Source organism: Aedes albopictus, chromosome 2 (genome assembly GCF_035046485.1).
Source record: "Aedes albopictus strain Foshan chromosome 2, AalbF5, whole genome shotgun sequence".
In the NCBI taxonomy this organism is placed as follows: domain Eukaryota; kingdom Metazoa; phylum Arthropoda; class Insecta; order Diptera; family Culicidae; genus Aedes; species Aedes albopictus.
The window spans coordinates 40,895,357-40,914,477 of NC_085137.1; the positions used below are offsets into that span (position 1 = coordinate 40,895,357).

Consider the following 19,121-nt stretch of genomic DNA (forward strand, 5'->3'; position numbering starts at 1 on the left):
ATTTGCAGTAGACGTTTTATCGATGCAAGCGATTTAAAGGCAATGCTTTTTAACTGCAAGTCCGGCAAGTGCAACAAATGTGCAGTTATCGCACTGCCAAACATCAAACAGGTTCGCCATGTTGGCCTTAATGAACACTCTTGAATGAATTTCATATTTATTTTACGTCAATTGATCGAATTTCGTTAGCTAAAACTTAAACGTGTTGCAGTTATCGAGCGTCTACTGTATTCGTATATCACGTTATTCGTGACTGTAATCAAGCATGTTGCTTCAACAGGTTTGTGATTGATTCAAAAAATGTATTGCTTTGGAAAATAAACAAAACTTTCAATACGTTTAACATGTAGTACACATGATGCTACCTATTACACCACTGTCGTTATTGCTCCCCCAGCATCCCAATAGCCACAGCAATTAATGCTAAAAAGGGTCCCCTATGTACGACGTTTACCGCGTCCCTATGTAGACGACGTGCACTGTATGTCAAATTTCACGTTTTGTCTATTGAACAACATAAGCTCTTTAGTAGAAAGGCGCCCCACGTCCATGGCAAACAGCATTTTTTTTTCGGGCAAGTATCGTCATGAGCATCGAAATCATCGTCCTGGAACACGATTAAATCCAGCACAGTGTGGTAAATTCAAGTATTATTTGTCCAAAACTGTTTTTTTTAATATGACTTTGATCCTAGTCAAAGTTTGATTTAAGAAGACTTTCAGCTTGAGATTACTTCATCTGTAAATTATTTGTGTTCACTTGAATGTCGTAAACATTTCATTACATCTTGGTCAAGATGACTGCTCAACCGGTCAAATGTAACCATTTCAATGGCCTGTTTCGAGGATAATAACCCTCAGGCAAATGTTTCCGGTTTTCCTTTTTTTATGCTGCCTAAACATTCCACGAAAACCATTCTACTGTCAACATGAGGACTGGGGAATCAAGATAGTCACGTAGTATGGAACAAATAGGTAAGAGGATGTTAGGCAATTTACCAGAGCAGAAATTGGACAGGAGCTTAGCAAAAAGGGAGTGAGTTTGAGGAAGGGGGCGAAGCGGGAAACACGAAGCAAAGCAAAACTGTTTTGTTTTCCTTTCGACACTCGCAAATAGGGATAGTCGGGGTAATTTGGCCAATGGGGCACTTTGAGCACCACCGGAAAATCACCTAAAATCTAGTATTTTTTGAAAATCCACCTGGGAGCTCCAATACTGGCCTGATATTGAAGCGATTGAAACATTAGAACGAAGTAATTTAGTCTCATAGTAAATTAGAAAAATAAAATTTAAAATTGTTGGCCAAATTACCCCGACGAGGGCTGAACAAAAACATCTCATAAGACTTCTCTTGTTTAAATACCTTAAATAACTTTCAAATTAGTTTGTTTTCTGTAAACTTTGATACTATATGATTCAACATCAAGCGAAGCATATTAAGTTTGTATTGCATTAGGCGATATAAATTCTTTATTGAAAATAGGGTGCTCATATTACCCCGACGGTTTAAAATTGACCCAAATACAACACTTTTTTCTAAAATCATTTTTTGGCATTTAAACACGATTAGACTTTTATATTTTTATGCATTTTATGTATTATCAGAAACATTCTGACCATACGATGTACGAGAGATTAAACGTTGTTTTCTGCATCTTTAATCGTCTTTTGCTTAAGGTGGCCAAATTACCCCGATTTACCCTAACTCTTGTTTTTGGCTTGGCAAATAGGTAAATTTGATTAGATATAGGGTATCGCGCCACTTGGGCGGTGGCTTCTATATTCGTCTGTTTTCCACTATAACTCAGTCAATTTTGAACCAATTGACTTGAAATGTTGTACGCGGGTAGATACTATACCTATCTCACCACATTCCAAAAGTTGTGTCAATTGGTTGAAATTTGACTGAGTTACAGTGGAAAACAGACGAATATAGAAGCCACCGCCCAAGTAGCGCGATTCCCTAGGAGTTGAAACTTCTGTATCATTAGAGAAGTGAATTAAAGCTGTCCTGTAGTGTCCGTGAAAAAAAAACAGTCTGCTGTCTGGCTGGATTGTCACTGACCATCAGTTATATCCCAGTTCAACTTGCGAAATACATAGTTTCGATCCTCCTGGCACATTCGCCAGTCACGTTCTTTTTATTTATCATGGTACCGTTGCCGCAGTTCTTCACTCCTTTATATGCGAGTGTTTGAACAACTGAATAATTATGTGTTCATCCTTTTTACACCATAGAAAGGGTATGACCATAGCTTCAAAAACTGATATTGTCCGTAAATATAATCTTATCAGCATTAACCGATCTAAGATCTTTTGGCAGGTTATTAAATATATCTATATCTCTTTCGGGACGGACCAGCAGAATTGTGCAGTTGAATAACAGTTCTTTACTATTTTACATCTATTATTCTCTGTTTTATGCGATGTATTATGTTTTAGTCATGTAGAGTTTGAAATCTTAGAATGGTTCGTCATTATATACGTAGGTATTCTTCATTTGCTTTTCCGTAAAAATCTAGTACTAACAGGTTCATCGATCGCTTGTAGTTCCGTGAAAACGTTGTAGATTCCTCCAGATGATTATTCGAAAAGCAAATTCAATCAAGAAGGAATCTGGATAACCGTGCTAGGGAAACAAAAAGAGGATACCTAGATCTAGCAGATATTACGAACTTGGAAGTTAAAAGCCATAGAATAGAAATTATACTACAGGGATTTCCCGTCAGGTTTTATTTCTGGATCTTCTCTAGAAATACCCGGGATTGCTCACAAGATTCCTTACTTATTTTTTCACGAAATTTCTCTTATTATTAGTTTTCATTTTTTTCCCGGAGTTTCCTCTAGAGGTTTTCCCAGTATTGCCCAGAGTCCGATGTGGGACTCCACCTGTGTTTTGCCAAATTACATTTTTATGGGACTTCTACCAAGATTTATACCGACAAAAGTTTCTTTAATGATATATCGCAGATGTTGTCACGGAGTTTCTATCGGAGTTTTCTCATGCAAGTTTTCCACGATTCCTTCCGCTCCTCTTAGGACTTCCCTTGGAGATCTTTCCGTGATTTTTCCCACAGTTGCTACAAGTTATTGCTGGGATTTCTCCTACACCTCTTTAACCCTTTGGAGACGGATGGGTCACATTAGCCCAGCTGAAAAAAAAAACTGTCCATTATAAACGTGTTCTAGACCTGCAATCTAGACGAGATTGCATCCACAAAGACGAAAATACCAAAGGGTTAAGGGATTTCTTATGTAGTTTTTCACGAATTGCTCTCGGAATTTCTTCCAAAGTTTCTTCTGTGATTTTTACAGGAGTTTCAGCTGGGATATTTCCCAAGGGTTCTTGTGGGATTTCTTATGGATCCTGGGCGGAACTCCAGCGAAGACCCTGTGAAAAACTCTTGCAGAAATCCTGCAAAGAGCTCTAGTAAAAATCCCAGGAACAACTCTCAGAAATCCCGAAAGAACACAGAAAAAATCTCGGAAGGAGCTTTTGATGGGAACGAATACGTAAAAAGCTCTTGATGGAAAACTAGGGGTGGGGTTCTGAGATCACCAAAATTTGGGCTACTCTTCAAGAACCGCAGAGAAGATGGTAAGCCATACAAGGCTTCATCTATAGGGTTAATGTGAACTTTATTTGTTGTTGTCAATCATAGGAAACTACAGACATCTATGCTTATGCTCATATGTTAAAAGTGGCATTTTCAAGCAATTCGAAAAAGTAAATGAAAGAAGACGTTGCTTCACTATGGGTGGATTAATTAATGTTTGTATGCTAAAATTTCCATCTATTTTTTTTGCGACAGACAATTAAAGTTTGCGTTATTTAAGGTTTCTTCGGTGAATGCATGAATATTGAAATAATTCATTCATTTGAACAGACGTAATTCATTCATTTAAGCAGACGAGCACGGTAGACTAATTATAAGTCTTTTCTACCACTGCGCAATTATCATGGTAACACATTCGCTACGTTCTATTTAAATTGAGGAATGGCGGGTTTCACGCCAACTCGTATTCAGTTTAATCTATCTATCAGAATCCAATGACTTATTTTTGTGGAATGTCTTTGTATTTTATAGCAACTATGCTAGTTTTTTTTTCAAAATTAAATGATCCTTTCCTAATGGTAAAACAGCCCAAGAATTTTTTTTTTAGTTCAAAAATTGGTGTGGGTTGTTGTAAAGGAACTTCTGGGGAAATACGATATGAAATTTCTGGCGAGTTCCTAGAAAAATGCTCGAGAAATTACAGGGGGATGAAACCTTACATTAATTCTTGAAAGAATCTCGTTAGTAATTTCTGTAGAAAGGTTCTAGAGGAGTTCGCGGATCAATCCGTATTTTCTGATAGAATCCTTAATGTAATCTGCGAAAAAATCCCTGCTAGGATTCCTGGAAAAAGTAAAACCTGAAAAAAATACCTGGCGGAATATCTGGAGCGATTCCTGAAAAAATCCCAGCAGTTTGAGAAATTCTAGGATGAATTCTTATAGAATTCTAAGCAAGAAATTCTAGAAGAAATCTCTTGAAAAATTTCTACTAACAAATATTTCTGTAGATCAAAAACATCCTAGAGGAATTCAAAGGGGATCCCCGGGAAATACATAGAAGTCTATTATGGTTCTTCTTTGATAAATTGTTTGAGTAATTTCTGGAGAAATAACTAAGGGTACTAACACCCAAGTAACAATTTTGATTTTATCGAAGTTTTTTTTAGCGATTCAAAACTTCTAATCATAAAATCATTGATGTCAACTTGAAAGTCTTCTCAAGTTCTTATATGCCTCCTATTGGCCCAATCATAGTATGATCTACAGGACTTCTTATGCATACCGGCTTAGGGTTTCTGGTTGTATCATGGTTTTATCGTATCCCCGATAAAACCTTCTAAATAAAATCATCTTTTGACTTGTCAAATATTTGTTTTGTTTATTTTTCACTATCAATGTTCGATCGTCAGAATAAATTATGCTCGGTTGTTTATCCAGCTATCAATTGGAAAGATGTCGATCTGGAATTCAAGTTTGTTTTCCTATTTAATACGTGTTAGGAGACATGCCACGGGAAATTTGTAGTGAATGTGACTGTGATAATGACAAAAAATAAATGCGCCACACAAACTGTGCATAAATTGGAAGTTAAATGCATTTGATTTACTCGGTGGAATTGGGTGCAAAAAAGGTTTTTTCAACATAGCGGAGACATTAGGATTTTTTTCCGAAAATGAAATGACGGAAATGTGTTGAATCGTTAAGTTTGATCTTAAGCTGTACGTGAAATCATAAAATTGAGTAATGATTTTTCAGTATTTACATAAATTATCCCGGCTTGGTGACATATTTTTCTGATAGAACTGTGTTCCTGATGATTGCTCCAATAGGGCTTACCTTCCTGAGGTGGTCATAACTGAGCTCACGATGAAACTAACGGTTTTATCACAGCATTTCTTTTTCTATGTTACGGCCACGAAATCTTTTGTTGGTTTTATGCTTGCCTCACAGTTTTGTATATTTGTTAACAAAAAAAATCTCATCGACAACAACTGCAAATGCAAGTTTTATTGAATTGGTATATAATAAGTGATAAAACCAGTTAGTCTAGTGGTTTCCCGTTCCAGTCGGGAAAATTTTCTCGGCTCCCTGGGCATAGTGTATTATTGTGCTTGCCTCACAATATACAAATTCATGCAATGGCAGGCAAAGAAAGCCCTTCAATTAATAACTGTGGAAGTGCTCAAGAGAACACTAAGTTGAAGCGAGGCAGGCCAAGTCCCAGTGGGGACGTAGAGCCATAAAGAAGAAGAAGAATAAGTGATAAAACCAATTCATGGCTACTTGCAAGTCTTTAACTGAAGATGTTTATAGCGTTATATGACAGTTTTATGGAATGCCAAAGGTGCAAAGTAAAATCTTCCACATAAAACTAGCTTTATTACATGCTCGTATAGAACCAGGATAAAACATGAATAAACCTTCAAGGCATGCTGATTGCTACTTGGGTAGGATACCCTGCAGAATACCAAGAAATACTTATGGATGTATCTAAGTAGGAATGCCTGGAAAAATTCTCAGGGACATATCTAAAAAGATTCCAATAAAGTTCCCGGTTGAATTCCTTGGGGAACATTAGCAAAAATTCCTGGAAGATCGCAGCAAGAAATTATGGAGAAATAAATCCCATTACGAATTCCAGAAGGGTTTCCATAATACAAGAAAGCTACTGCGTAAATCTCAGCATAGATTCTTGTATCAATCCCAGGAAGTGGTCATTCATAAACCATGTAGACAAAATTTTGGTCATCTCCGACCCCCTCCTCCCTTCCCCCCCCCCCCCTTTGTATGGAACGAAAACATTGGGACCCCCCTTTCCCCCTAAAAGTCTACGTGAATTGAAAACGAAAAGAATTCATGTCGAGGTTCTTTCCGGGATTCCGCCAGAAATTTGTCTGGATATTTCCTTCCGAGACTTCTACCAGGATTTCAGCTGCGATAGCTCCATGAATTGCTTCTGGCATTCATCTTAAAATCCTTAATTCCATCAATTGGAAGAATAATCAGTAGGGTGCCTGTACCAGTTATCATACTACCTAAGAAAAACTATTTCTGCAAGAATAAGACGAAGACCGACGAATATCGTCGATATGTCAATCAGGCCGAACATTTTAAATAGTTCTAATTGGCATTTAATAAAATCGGAGAAAATGCGACTCGAAAGTAATAATGATAAACTTAAATTCCAATTAAAACCGAGACGTTTTATATAAACTTGTTTCACTTCTAGGGGGAAAATCTATCGAACTCTACCGTGTTTTAGTTTTTTTTTTGGGTTGGATACTAAAATAGGACATTTTTTTCAATCATCACGAAAACCAGTAGAGATATCGCAATTTCATGGTCAAATTTGGCCAATCGGGTTCCAGAATAAATCGGTGAAGTCTAGAAAAGATATAGCATAGACGATTGTACACATCGTGGGTGGCTATACAATGCTCAGCTTCATATGTTTTGAAAAATCCAGCACGTAGTATGGCTAAAATAACGTTTGGAATTAACGCCTTTTTCTACGTGTTAGAGTTGGTCGAAACAAGCATCCACATTGTATTTTTGGCCACGTCCTTACAATCGCTAGGAAAGGGTAGGAATGTTAGTCTACTTGAAGATACAGGGTACCCAAACTATCTCCATAGACGTTAAGGAAAAATAATTTGGGATTGGTATGAGGAGCTCAATTCGACAATCTAGAGCGCAGTTGACATTATTGATGGATGGTTTACAGATCTGTTAGATGAACTTACCTTGATTTTCTGGAAGAAAGAAGTATATTAGTAAACAAAAAAATAATATAAATAACATACACATCTGCATATAAATACTATAGATATTGAAGGGGCCAAAGGATTAATTCAGACAATCAATGTTTGACAAACACAAGATTGAAGAGGAAAAAAACATAAACAAATTTAAACAGAAATCGTTCGCAGTAAAAGTCAAACAGAAACATCACAAAAACACATCAATATTCAATCCATACTCCCACTTTAGGCAGGAAAATAGCAAAATTGAAACTTGATGTAGTAGATCTTACGCCGTAACGCACCATTTCAAGGTGATCTACCCACGTTACGGGATAGCTGAAGTCTAAAAAAAGATATGTTCGAACTGAAAATGTTTTTTGAATGTTTGATCTAGCATAAATTCCACTTTAATCCTTTGCGCCAACCGAAATCTTTCATTTTTTTGCACAGCTCACTTATTTCCACCAGTAGATTACTTTCCACTCGAGAAATCTTATCCCGGAGAGTTTTCAAAATTAGCCCCACCCTACTCCACAGGTTCCGTTTTCGGTTAGACTAGGTATGCAGGGTAAGCACCTAAACACCATAAATTAGGGGTCGTCTGACTAGTGGACTCTTACCACTGGAACACGCGGTCCGTAGTGCTATTCTCAACCAGTTGAGCCAACCGCTACCGATACTACACAGTTATCTAGGCTGATCGAGAGAAGAAGTTGATATTGATGATCAACTTCATACGGGCTGAACAAAGATTTTCCCAGAAATTTAGGGTTTGTGAGATTTTTTTTTGGGAAGCGAAAAAAGTTGAATGAGTTCATAAGGCGTATCTACAATGATCGATTTCTCTTCATCGATTTTCTCTTCAGGTTATTCCGGGAAATACGACCAGTATTCGGATAATCTCTCGGTGTATTTTGGTAAAGGACGACTAAGACTAACTTCTAAAACAACAAAAACAACAGAAAATTATATACCGGCCAAGTTATTAATCAAACAGAAAATTGATGAAGAGAAATCGATCATTGATTGATTGATTGATTTGTCTTTATTAGAGAGACTTTCATGAAATCGATCATTGTAGATACGCCCGATACGAATTATAGCAACCTTTTAGTGCAGTCATCTTTCATCACTATATTTTTATTACTAAATTCCGAATCCGGGCTCAGATTTGTTCCAGCATGTCACAATTTTGAGCTATACATAAATTTATAGGGCAACATATGAAATGTATTCGGATTCAGTGACCGAAAATCTGTCTGGGACACATACGTTTGCTTTTCAGACAGACCAAAAGGTATATACCGTGAGGTCGCCATTCACCGCTCATGGTGCATTCGCCGCTCGTTTCATACGATTTGTATTCAAATCGTATAAAACGAGCGGTGATTTGAGCATGAGCGGGGAATGACGACTTCACGCTATCATAATACGAAGATACTCTGCCCCAGGAAGTCACACCGTCAGCATGGTCTTGCTGAATACCTCTGAGCTTACCGTATCGGCTATATGGGCCCGTTATATTTCTGAAGAATTCGATTCTATACCAAGCCAATTGGGTGCTTATCTTTCAGACGGCTGTCTTGCCTTTGCTCTTCTCCTGTAGTCGTTCTGAAATAATCAATGCGAGGGTAAACCCCACTTAATTTCGGTTGCGGGTATCATCGGTATCATCCAACCGAACTGTTCGCTAATGCCAGATCCAACCCAGAATCCACTCAGAGTCTCGTCCAAAATCTCAACCGTCAGTTTAATACCAGCATCCGCCTCGAATGCATCGTGTCCGTCCTGAGTCCGTCCAGTGAAAGTGCTCCGTCCTATTGTTGGCGAGTTTTGTTTTGATTGCGATAACAACGGCACCCGAAATCGTCCCATACTTTTTTGCACGGTGCGGTGTAGTGCTTGCAGAAATAGGTCAAAACAGAGTGCCCGATCAGCATGGTTCTGTTATCACTGCTGAACGAATTATTTGGCATTACGGTAAAGGTTGTTCACTGAGTGTGATAACGTGTCATAATGAGAAATTAGTTATGCTTTGATGGGTGATCCGCTCTGTTGGCTAGGAATGTAATTTAGTGATAACATTGGTAGAGAAGATTTTGCACTAATTGAGAATATCAGCTGTTTTTTAGAGTAATATAGTGAAGCACGTAGAATCGTTCGTTTGATTGAAGCACTAACAACACTAATTGCTAGAGACTAACAACTGTACAGATTGATAGCTGCCTGTGCTGTGGATCGAGCTTTATTATGGTATGATTTTTGTTTTCTTTAGTTAACTCCAAAAAATCCCATTACATTTTGATCACAAGTTAATCAAAATCCTTCCTACCGATCTCTAGGGTTCTCGAAGGATGAAAAACGAGCGAGAACCCTTGCTAAGCACCTCGGACAACTCGTTGGATGGATCGCACAATGAACACCAGCATCTGCTAGCACGGCCGGATCTGCGCAGCTCTCCGGAGAATATGATCGTTGATGTGAACAACGATAACGACAGTCTTTCGCAGTCGGCCTCCAAGGACGATCCCGCCTATGGTTCGGCCAGTGAGACGTACGATCCCTCGATGCACCGAACGCTGGAACATCCCACCACCAACATGGACACGATGATTCACCTGCTGAAGGGAAACATCGGAACCGGGATCCTCGCGATGCCGGACGCCTTCAAGAATGCCGGATTGTACGTGGGCCTGTTTGGGACATTGCTGATGGGTGCGATCTGCACCCACTGTATGCACATGTTGGTCAGGTGCTCGCACGAACTGTGCCGACGGTTGCAGGTCCCTTCGCTCAACTTTGCCGAAGTATGCTATCGATCGTTCGAAACGGGACCCATGGGGATGCGACGATATTCGAATCTAGCACGGAGTCTGGTCAATATGTTCCTGGTGATCACCCAGTTGGGCTTCTGCTGTGTGTACTTTGTGTTCGTGGCCGCGAACCTGAAGGAAGTGGTCGCGCATTACTTCTTCGATCTAGATACTAGGGTCTATCTTCTGCTGATGTTGGTTCCAATGGTGCTGTTGAATCTGGTAAAGAACCTGAAATTTCTGACGCCGGTTTCGCTGATCGCGGCTTGTCTTACTGTGGCAGGTATGTAGTTTCTACTGAGATTGTTAAACAACCCTCTAAATTGTTCATCATCCGTAGGTCTCGCGTGCACGTTCTACTTTGTCCTCCAGGATTTACCGAACACGCATTCGGTGAAACCGTGGGCGTCGTGGGCACAGTTGCCACTCTACTTTGGAACGGCAGTCTATGCATTTGAGGGAATTGGGATTGTATTGCCGTTGGAGAACAACATGAAAACTCCGGAGGATTTTGGTGGATGGACTGGAGTGCTCAATACGGGAATGGTGATCGTTGCCTGTCTCTACACGGCTGTGGGATTCTTCGGCTACCTGAAATACGGTGAAGACGTACAAGGAAGCATCACGCTTAATCTACCCGGAGATCAATTGTAAGTATGAACAAACAATCTGTTACGTGTTTTGAAAGTTTTTGGCCTTTATCAAATACAGTTTTGCGGAATGAGTAATTTCAGATGGTATTTTCTATGACATTTGGTCGGCGTTAAGTCAGAGGGAACCAAATAATAAAATTGAGAAAAATGAGATTTTTAGCCTTTTGATGTTTTCTCACAAAATGCAATACAAGGTGAACGAAAGCTGTTCTAGAGCATTAAAAACAGTAATAGGTGATGTAAAAGAAACATCAATGAAGTTAGTAATCTTCTTTTTCTTTCTGGCTCAACGTTCCAACTGAAACTTGACCTCCTCTCTTCAACTTAGTGTTCTTTGAGCACTTCCACAGTTATTAGTTGAAGGGCTTTCTTTGCCATTGCATGAATTTATTGTAAGGCAAGCACAATGATGTACTATGCCCAGAAAGTCGAGACCGGAACGGGAATCGAACCCGTTGTCTCCGGATTGGCGATCCAAGGCCTTAACTCTAGGCTAACTGGATTCCGCAGGATCGCTTCCTGTAACTCCTACATAGAATTCCATCCGTAGTTTCTCCAGAAATTTATTCCAGGATTTCTATAGGAGTTCCCTCTGGGTTGTCCCAGAGAGCCCCTTCATTGATTCATTCAGGCGTTTATAAAGGACTCCTTCAGAAGTTTCTTTGGAATCCTTCAAGGAATTTTTCCAGAGATGCATAAAGAGGTTCCATCTGGGATTCCTCCAGTAGTGCTTTTCGGGATTTATCCGACAACCCCTAAGGAATTCCTTTCGGGATTCTTCCAAAATTTCTTTCCGAAGTTTTCTTTCCGATATTCCTCCAGGAATTCTTCCGAGATTCTTCCAGAAATTCCATCCAGAATTTCTCCCAGAAGTTCCGTCTGAGATTCATCTAGAATAAAGTACTTCAGTGATTTCTATTGAAGTATTTTCTGAGATTCTTCCGGAGCTTTTTGCAATGGTTTCAGCTATATTTTTTTTTCTAGAATTACCTCGAGAAATATTATTCCTCTGGGAAAAATTAGAGGAGATTCAGAAGCACTTTCTGAAAATTGTTGGAGAAATTTACCAAAGAACTTCTCTGGGAACTTTATAAGGTACTTACGGAAGAATTCCATACAGATCTGTATTGAAAATCTTTTTGAGGGATTTCGGAAGTTTTCTATTGGAAACATTTGCGAATATTCCGAAATGACCTCTCGGGTTAAATGCATGCAGGAATTCCATTGGAAATTTCTTAAGGAAACCCGAATACAGTACCTGGAGGAAGTGCGGATCGTTGCAGTTGAAACCCCTGAAGGATTTCCTGGAAGAATCCTGCAGGGTGTTCTAGAACGAATCTCGGATGAAACTCCTAGAATCTTGGAGGAATCTCGTGTCAAATTCCTGGACGGATCCCAGAAGAAATTCCTGCTGAACTCTCAGAAGAAAATCATTAAGGAATACCAGAAATAGCTATGGGAAAAATCCGTCAAGAAACTCCTGAAAAATATCCGAGAAGGAGTTCCTGGAAGAATTCTAGAAGAAGTTGTTTAAAGAAGTTCCTAAGGAGTCCTAGAAAAAAATCCTGAATGTAGACAGGATTTTCAGGATATGGACAAAATCAATCATTGAATCAAACTTTTCCACTGATCACCGCATCAAAACAAAAGCACCACCGTATATGGACTGTATCACAGTAGTGAAAGCAGTCGAGTAAGGTCAAATCCACAACGCTACGATGCGATGGGGCTATCTGTTCATTTCATAGCGGCTGTGTTAGTTACTTTGATGATCCATTCTTTTCTTGAAGATATTCTAGAAGAAGCAGCTTCAGGAATTTCAGCAGGATCTACTTGAGGAATCCCAGAAAGAATACCTAGAGGAATCCAGGGGGGAATCCCAAAAAGATTTTCTGGATAAGTCATTGCAAGAAAAAATCCGGGTGAAATCCCGGAAAGAATTTCTAGTGAATTCCCGGAACCGAAGGATTATCGGGGAAATCTCAGAAGATATCCCTGAAGGAAGCACGTAACGAATTCTTAGCGGAAGCTTGGAAGGTACTCTGAGTGTAATCCTGGTACTACTTGAGGAATCCCTGAAAAAATCCCGGATGAATCCCAGTTCGATCCTTTTTTTAGGAATACCAGTAGAAATTCCTGGAAGATTCTTAATGGGAGCTTCTGAAGGAATTATGGATAAACCCCTGGAAAAATCTCTGAAGAAGCTCCCTGAAGAATTCCAGAATGAACTCTTGGAGGAATTGTGCGAAAAAATCTGGAGAAACGCGAAGCTCTAGGAAGAAATCGTAGGGCAAACTCAAAAGGTATTCCCGAAAAAAATCCGGAATAAATCCGGAATAAATTCCTGGAATGATTCTGGAAGGAATTCCTGGAAAATCCCCGAAGGATCTCTTGGCTAGAGAAATCTGACCTGCAAGTCATAAATAAATTAGCACACTTCTCGGAGCGCGCGACACATTTCAATTTCAACCTTTGAAAGTTACCGAAATTTCTTGAACAAGTAACATTTTAATGACCAATTATTCTTGTAGAGGTTCTTAGAATCGTCATAAAACCCTATACCTTTTATTTTGGTTTTATGATGGTTCTAAAAACCGTTTCTAACCTATTTGACTAAAAAAAATACTTGGAATAATTGTTATGATCTCAAGTAACATTCTCCCTAAATAGCCTAAAACGCTCTTCTTTCTACTCACTCTTCCCCCAACTCCGCAGCATCGCCCAACTGGTCCGGATCATGATGGCCCTGGCCATATTCTTCTCCTACGGTCTGCAGTTCTACGTTCCCATTTCGATCCTGAACCCGTCAATTCGCCGGAGGCTCCACTCCGAGCAGGCCCAACTAATCGGTGAGTATCTGCTGCGGGTCGGCCTGGTGGTATTTACCTTCCTGCTGGCGGCCATGATCCCCAACCTGGGGGCCGTCATTTCGCTGGTCGGCGCAGTCAGTAGCTCCACGCTGGCATTGATCTTCCCGCCGTTGATCGAGATCATAACATTTTGGCCCGATGGCCTCGGACGGAACTACTGGGTCCTGTGGAAGGATATTGCCATTATGACCTTCGGGATCTGTGGGTTCGTGTTCGGGACGTACACCAGCGTGGCGCAGATCATCAATCCGGATTTACACTAAGCTGGGATAGGGCTCGAAACACGGATAAGACTTCTAGGCATTTTTTTAAACGCTGAGATGAAAGTTTGTAAATAACCTGCGAAGTGAAAGTGAATGCTGGAAGGATTTAAGCGAAAAGTGAAACGTGGAAGATCTTAAACACCTGTCGGGTGTGTGATTTGAATAAAACAAGGTTTTAGTTTTATGATAGCCGTATGATAACCATCAGATGATCCTAGGTTTAGATTCTGAACGAGGCATAGTGTATTCGAGATTGTGGGGAAGAGCTATATATGAGGAGAGCACTATGGGGTTATAGCGTCAAAGTTGAAAGCATGCGTACGTAGTTATTGTAAGTGTGAATATTATGTGATGTAGACTTGTGTTGACTTTGGGTGTTCCGGAGGCCAAAGTATTGCTACGTTCGAAATAGGGAGAGTAGTCAAGTTATCGTGAAAGTGTGAGTTACTTTTTAGGTTAGGGTATAGCTTGTAAGCATCATCGTGCGTAACGTAAAATGTGCATTTTTTCTAATTACTCGATTCAAGTCATGGGACTTACTGTAAAATATATGTTTCAGCAGTAACCTTGTTTTGCCGTGATAATGGGATAAACAAGTTTTGATTGAACCTGTTTATGGCAATATGTGAAACAATTTCTAATGAGAGGAATGTTTACAATGACTATATTCATGCAAAAAACGTTAGACTCTTTGAGATATGTTCTAACAACACAGTTGACAAAAAGAAGATATTTCTTACCATTCTCTGCAAAGACAACTCATAGTCATTGTTAGAACCAGACATGGATTCAAAAAGCAGTACCCCTTCTCAGCACAGAATAACCCATATTCTTCCATTCGAAGACCCCTAGGCTGTTTCCTCTCGAAATTTTCATTTTTTTTTCAAATTTCTAGTGATTTTCTGGGGAGGTGTTTGACTGGTCACTAGTAAGATTCTCGTCGTAATTTTCATACGAGGTACATACTAGTTATGGTACCTAGTTGTACCCAAGTTATACCTCTTATCTTTGTAACATTCTCGAAAACGAGCTTTTAATCTATCGCATACTTGTCCCTCAACCGAATCAGTCGCTTTTAACACATATGTTACAGACCCAAGTGCACAAGTTGACGCAATTAAAATGTCAGTTCACTTTATCTGTCAAGTGCAAATAATAAAAACAAAAAAATATACATCGCAGTCTGGTATAGGAAATCAGAGTGATAATAGTCCTAGTTTGTGTATATTCATATCTTAAGTAACGCATTAGCTCCTATTGTAACGACACACGTTACTTATCACGTAAACTTCTAGCATGACAATAATCTATATTATAATATCAAGCATTAGCTATGGTTCGTATTAAGTATTAAATGTGTATTCGATCATAAGATGGAAACGATGCCACCGTCCACTACTGGTGGCATCGAACCACGTTTTGTTAAGTTTCCAACTGCATCGTACTATCTTCCGCTGTTTCTCCTCTCGTCGAACTAGATTCTATTTGGTCGCTTTAAAACTCCTAATTTTATCAATACTGCAGAGGAAAGTCTGAGAAATCGAAGAAATCGAAAAAGGAACCACCCTTAGAGACGAAATCAAAAACTAGTGAATCTGTTAAAAAGTTTTAACTTCTATTCTTGCGTTAGTTTCTTCTATCTACTGTATTACTAAACATCTGTTGATGAAGCGAAGACAATAACTGTTCTATCGACCTACCGACACTACCCTATTGACCTTTGTTGAAAATTTTCCACTATGGAATTATCGTTTTTATTTTGGACGTGTGATATAGGTTTAGGTACAATGAAATAAAAACATTCGAGTTAAAACTAGGTAGATTTTGTTTTTCAGTAGAAAACATTTAATTACTCCAAAGTCATTCCACAAACGGAATCGTAAAACTAATCCAGGCAACGAAGCTCAAATACAGTGTAGGTATGAGTGTCGAACCAGGTTTGAAACATTATACACCGCCGGCTACCAGCATACATCCTTATCCGATACTAGCGTATTCAGTGTTTTTTGTGTTACCAACCTGCAAAATAAAAATTTCGATGGACAAAAATAAATGAGAGGAATTGGAATTGGCATTCGAAAAACATCTATTCGATGCTCTAGAAGGTTTTTCAAGAATGTAAACTTACACACACTAGAAAACAAAGTGGTTATAACCCAGCAGACTAAAGCAACTAAAGGATAATAAATTATACAAAATATAAAACCAAAACTGTAGGGGGAATTGACATCGCAAGAAACCAGCATATTTTTACTAATATCCAGGTGTTGTCACTGTTCTAAAATACGCCGAAAGCCTTGAGGACTGCCTTGAACATCTGCTCACGTTTAAATCTCAAATATTTACATAACAATGCACCTAATCATCTTCTTATCAAGTAAGCTTAACCATTGTAGAGTATCGTTTAAAACTTATTCTAAAGATTCCTTGAAGAATTTCTCCGAATATGCCTTGGGGATTTTTACAAATCACCGATTTTTTAAAAGGTTCTTCAAAAATTTAAGTATTTAGGAATTCAAGCAAGGAATGTACCCAAGAATTCCATTAGAAATACTAAAAGAAAATTGATTTTGAAAAATTCGTTTTTCAAAAAACTATAGGAATTTGATCATTTGGACTTTTTGGTAAATAGGGTAGCGAACCACTTGGGCAGCGGACGGTATTTTGGGCACTCTTCGCTATAACTCAGTCAATTCCAAACCAATTGACTTGAAATTTTGTACACGGCTAGATACGATACGTATCTCATCGCGTTCCAAAAATTGTGTCAATTGATTCAGAATTGGCTGAGTTGTAGCAGAAAAGTGCCCAAAATAGGACCCCTGCCGAGATGGTTCCACTTCCCTATTGTTGTTCTATTTTGTCATTGGATTCTAAGAAGTCTTCCATTCTTACCTCATGATATGGGTAGGAATCGCCGAAGTATACAACACGCACAGGATATTCTGCCCCTCCAGCAATGCGTGGCATTTGTGATAGTCCGAACACCAGTACTGTTCCAGGTTTATCACCTTGTCGCCATCCCGAAACATATCCTCCATTGCATCCACGGACTGGTGGAAGAAAGTACGCAGAATATCCAACCGATGGTTCCCCGATAGGGTCCTTTTGCCCGTATTCGTCAGATGCACATTCCTCGAAATCACGTACTTCGAGTGTTCCTTACTCATCAGCAAGAATCCCAAAATGCTCGAGTCCAGCTCGACCGTCGCCGGATAATTCTTCGGATAGTTCTGTTCCGCCGTAATGAGCAAATCGATTTCATTCATCCAAAACTGCTGACTCATGGTTTGGAGCTTGTCGTACGGTGGCTCCGCTCCGCAAAGGGCACAAATGCTCACTCCTTGCGTTATCGGAATGCTGATAAACCGATACGCTATGCCCGGACTCTTCTTCGGCAGAAATACCGGCACGTCCTGTTGAATAGTGCTGGAAGCGTTCAACAGCACCATCAACAACTTCCGATCCACGATATCCAAGTCCCACCAGCCCTCGGTCCCACAGGCAACCTTCTGCCTGATCAAGATCGAGCAGAAGGGAGATCCGATCTGAACGCTGAACTCGTTCAACTTGACCAGCATTGCCATACTCTCCGGACACAGTACGGCTTCGTTGTATCGGAAGAAGTCACTCTCCACCACCTCCAACAACTGATCAATCAGTGTATAACAATTCTTCAGCTCTCGCTTGAATCGATCAATATTCTTGATCTTCTTGATCGCGGCGATCCCCACGCAGAACACCATGGAGTAGTACGAAAAGTCCATCAGATTGCGGAGAACCTTTTCGGTGATTCCCTTGGCAATGCCGATCATCATCAAAGTCCCATCGTACTCCTTCCATATGATCATTCCCTCCTCGAGGTACGTGATCGAGAGGTCCACGTTCTGCGACTTGCAGAACATATGAACCCCATTGAGGGATGCGATGGTCGAAAATGGGAGCTGAAACAAGGACAAACTCGGTCTTAAATTGGATCATCCTATTGAAAGCTTCTAGTTCTACTAACCCATTTCCAGCTGAATATGTCCCTTAGATATCTACACCACCGTGTTCAGAACCAGCACCGTCAGATTAGTGGAAAACAGATTTGCGTGATCTTATCATATTAGGTGTTTGAGTGCATTGTTATTGAGGTGGCTACTGTTCCTTCAGGACAAACTTACATTCTCGCAATCACCCTTCTTTTTGGAATAGATCGGAACGCCGCCATCCGATGTGAGGCACATCAAATGGATGGACATTGTGATATTTCCTTTATCTCTAAACTAGAAAAACCATTCGAATTATCAATATCAACCTCTGTCTTAAACGGTACCCTAAAAAGCCGATACAAGCTCTCCGATTCTTCAACCTGTTGATGACGCCGTCCAATTATTTGGGTTTGTTTTGATTTCTCTTCGTTGCTGGCTCTGTTCCATCGTACCCAGCAGTTTTATATCCAACACGAAAGTTGTGCTACGTTTCGACCAGGTGTACTATGGGTCAAACAATATCATCGGAGTATATCATTTGATTCTAATATTTTTTTAACGTGATTAATTCGTTTATGTACCAATTTATCAGAATATTGACAGCAGCTGACAACCATTTTTGATGCATTTCATTGAGATGTTTTAGACAGTAATGTTGCCAGTAATTCTTTAATAATTTGCAGAAAAAATCTAAAAATTATGGCGAAGTGTATTGGATGAAAACGTTCGAAATATGTTTTTTTTTTTTTAATTTTTAATAATGAAGTCCTGGGAATTATTTTTATTATTATTTTGCAACCCCTGAAGTAATTTTCTGCATTTGTTTTGAAGTAATTTTTGGCTAAGTTTTCCCATACAAAATCCCACTTGAAATCACAAAACGCAACCAATCGCTCCCATAATTTGCACAGTTGTTTTGGGAGCTAAAAAAAATTGAAAAAGCTTTATTCCGAGCAGATGCTTTCAAATTTAAATTTTCCCGTACAACTTTGACCCACTCTAATATTCAGATCAAGGGACACATTTCTTCAAGCATTGTAAGAATTCCTGGTGAAATTTTTGTACTATTTATTTATTGGCAAACTTTATAACAGAGTTTTCTCCTACCTCTAGAATTACTTAGCCAAAAAAAAAAATGACAAATTAATCGGATGAATAAAAAAACCGAACAGAGTTTGTGGTAGAACTCATGGGGATATGTTGGAAGCAAATTAAAAAGCAATTTCTGGGGTAATTCCCGGCAAAA

At 39.3% G+C, this 19,121-nt stretch overlaps 2 protein-coding genes across 6 annotated transcripts in view; one reads left to right on the top strand and one right to left on the bottom strand.

Annotated features, from left to right (window-relative positions):
• The window catches only part of LOC109621808 (proton-coupled amino acid transporter-like protein CG1139), a 40,496-nt gene extending 24,336 nt beyond the window's left edge, over positions 1 to 16,160 (top strand). For 3 of the 4 annotated variants that reach the window (XM_020075952.3, XM_020075954.3, XM_020075955.3), the window contains 3 exons: positions 9,645 to 10,398; positions 10,456 to 10,765; positions 13,484 to 16,160. In XM_020075952.3, coding sequence (XP_019931511.1) covers positions 9,645 to 10,398; positions 10,456 to 10,765; positions 13,484 to 13,901 — 1,482 coding nt within the window. In that variant the 3' untranslated portion in view covers positions 13,902 to 16,160. Of the gene's footprint in view, positions 1 to 8,921; positions 9,556 to 9,644; positions 10,399 to 10,455; positions 10,766 to 13,483 lie in introns of those variants that run through there. The other variant, XM_020075953.3, reaches the window with a different exon arrangement.
• LOC109421307 (protein fuzzy) lies at positions 15,715 to 18,275 on the bottom strand. 2 transcript variants are annotated; one of them, XM_019695810.4, is made up of 3 exons: positions 18,068 to 18,275; positions 16,797 to 17,845; positions 15,715 to 15,920 (listed from the first exon to the last, which is right to left on the bottom strand). In XM_019695810.4, the coding sequence occupies exons 1-3, from the start codon at positions 18,143 to 18,145 to the stop codon at positions 15,863 to 15,865; spliced, it is 1,185 nt and encodes a 394-aa protein (XP_019551355.3). In that variant the 5' UTR covers positions 18,146 to 18,275; the 3' UTR covers positions 15,715 to 15,862. The 2 variants fall into 2 exon arrangements, with proteins under 2 accessions (XP_019551355.3, XP_029726954.1); XM_029871094.2 differs by lacking the exon at positions 18,068 to 18,275 and adding an exon at positions 17,911 to 18,061.
• Between the last annotated feature and the right edge of the window lie 846 nt (positions 18,276 to 19,121).

Coding starts and splice junctions, on each gene's coding strand:
- LOC109421307 (XM_019695810.4), bottom strand. CDS start 18,145: ATGTCCATCCATTTGATGTGCCTCACATCGGATGGCGGCGTTCCGATC. Junction 17,846..18,067: donor AGAAGGGTGATTGCGAGAAT/GTAAGTTTGTCC, acceptor TCCTTGTTTCAG/CTCCCATTTTCGACCATCGC. Junction 15,921..16,796: donor ATTCCTACCCATATCATGAG/GTAAGAATGGAA, acceptor TTTATTTTGCAG/GTTGGTAACACAAAAAACAC.